The 2,254-nt window shown below is 35.1% G+C and overlaps 1 protein-coding gene across 1 annotated transcript in view; it reads right to left on the bottom strand.

The window, feature by feature from the left end:
* Nucleotides 1-2,254, bottom strand: part of LOC105555501 (putative ankyrin repeat domain-containing protein 26-like protein) — a 55,015-nt gene that overhangs the window by 43,611 nt on the left and 9,150 nt on the right. Inside the window, exons 2-3 of the mRNA XM_012002469.1 lie at nt 508-622; nt 166-339 (exon numbers count right to left, since the gene is read on the bottom strand). Of these exons, the coding sequence (XP_011857859.1) occupies nt 166-339; nt 508-622 (289 nt within the window). The remainder of the gene's footprint in view (nt 1-165; nt 340-507; nt 623-2,254) is intronic.

Raw genomic sequence — 2,254 nt, 5'->3', positions numbered from 1 at the left:
AAAAGTATCAATATTTAAAGTAACATTTTATAATTAAGTTATTTCCAAATATTTTTATGCAGGTTTTGCTTGAGCTTCCAAATATGGAAAACTGACCTGTATGTAAGTCAATGTTAAAACAAATGCATTTCAAATATTTTGAAGTCAAAGTTGGTTGATCTATACCTTGTTTGCTGATTCAATATCAGCATGGTGTAAAAGCAGTTTTTTTGTCATTGGTATATCCTCATTGTAGACAGCATAGTGTAAGGTAGTATTGCCATAGACATCTGCAAGGTCTGGGTCGGCACCAACTTCTAGCAAAATAGTCGCACATTCCTCTTCCTGGCATTGTACTGCCTGTCAGTATTAGACCAAGCAATAGATTGTAAATTCTAGGAGTTCAAAATAAGCATTCCACAAGTTTCACCAATGAGTTCTGTTTAAACGAGATGAATTTTATTTTATTTTATTCTATGTATTTGTATCAAATCCCATCTCATGCTGAAATCGTTGACTACTCTGTACCTTTGTCAGAGCTGTCCTGTTTTTGTTGTCAAAGACATTAAGTTGACATCCTCTGTCCACCAGAAGAGCTACCACTTCTGGATGGCCGTTGGCACAGGCCAAATGCAGAGCAGTCCTATGAGAGGGAGACGACATTTTTAGGAAACTATCAGAAAACATAAAATCATAAAATCATCTGAAAACATAAAATCATCTATGTAATTATAAACATTGAGCAGCATGTGATTTCTCTGCCTTCCAAACATTTAATTTTTTGTGAAGAAATCACACTATTCATTTGCTCTCATTACTCACTACATTAATGAAAGAGCAGCCTATTTCAATAGAAAGACCTTGGCCTTTGGATTCAGTTCAACTTGGACTGGAATCCTACTTCAAACTCTGTCACTTCCCACTTACTGCTTAGCCTTTTTTGCCTCAATTTCCCCATTAATAAAATGGGGTTAAAAATACTGGCTGTTTCACAGGACACTATTGTGATGCTTGCATGAGACTCTGTACAAAGTATTTAGACAGTTCTTAGCACAAATAACAGTTCCGTATTTGTTAGATATTACAATTATTACTAATACTACTGCTTAACAAAGACAAGATTTTAGTTAAGTAAAATGATACAATTATATCTTCTTTGAGGTATGTTTAACGATTAGAGGTAACATTGTATTTCGATTATTCTAAATTGCTCACTTGCTCATATTTTAACATCTCTGACTTTGGAATCCCATTTACAATTCTTGATTTATTACAACTAAAATTGGCAACATTTAAATAATTCTCTTATTGAGACATAAAATGATGGGGCATCACAGAATCCATGGTGCCTTGCAATAAGTGGAAATGGTATATACAACACATGTAGGGCCATTCTAGTCATATAAATGTCATTTAAATAAATTTTAGTTCTTAAAAGTACCATGGAACAAGAGGACTGAAAATAAAGATGACAACAAATGTTTAAAACAAACTCATTCTTACTTTGATTTTCAAAAAAAAAAAAAACACTTTAAGCCAAAAGAAATTCAGAATTCAAATGAAAGCATATGACTTACTTTATTTTCTATTTAGATTTATAGAATGGATGTAAATCAGGCACTTTCAATGATTAATATTCACGTTTAAGACTGTTATAAACTTTCAAAAGAGTAGTTAAAAGTTATATTTTGCGGCCGGACACAATGGCTCACACCTGTAATCCCAGCACTTTGGGAAGCCGAGGCAGGCAGATCACCTGAGGTCAGCAGTTCAAAACCAACCTGGACAACGTGGTGAAGTCCTGTCTTTTCTAAAAATACAAAAATTAGCCAGGTATGGTGGCGTATGCCTGTAATCCCAGCTACTCAGGAGGCTGAGGCAAGAGAATCACTTGAACCCAGATGGCGGAGGTTGCAGTGAGCCAAGATCAGCCAAGATTGTGCCACTGCACTCCAGCCTGGGCAACGGAGACTCGGTCTAAAAAAAAAAGAAAAACAAAAACAACAACAACAGCAACAACAACAAAATTCTATTTTGCTATTTTCCACCTTCAGAAATGCTTAAAGGAGGAAGGAAAAGCTTCAATTGAGAATAAGTTCTAATACTCCAATTTTAAATCTCTCAGCTTGTTCAAGCTAGGCAGGTAAATATGAAGTTTTTAAGGATGAAAGGGTCCTGAAAGATAGTAGAATATGTGTACTACATAACAGGTGTCCAGCTTCTGTTTGATGGATAAATTGATTGAAAGAATGAAGGCTGTGCATGGTGCCTCATG

Source organism: Mandrillus leucophaeus, unplaced genomic scaffold (genome assembly GCF_000951045.1).
Source record: "Mandrillus leucophaeus isolate KB7577 unplaced genomic scaffold, Mleu.le_1.0 Scaffold689, whole genome shotgun sequence".
NCBI lineage: Eukaryota > Metazoa > Chordata > Mammalia > Primates > Cercopithecidae > Mandrillus > Mandrillus leucophaeus.
Note: the sequence above shows the minus strand (reverse complement) of the source record. Positions and strands in the feature narration are given on the sequence as shown.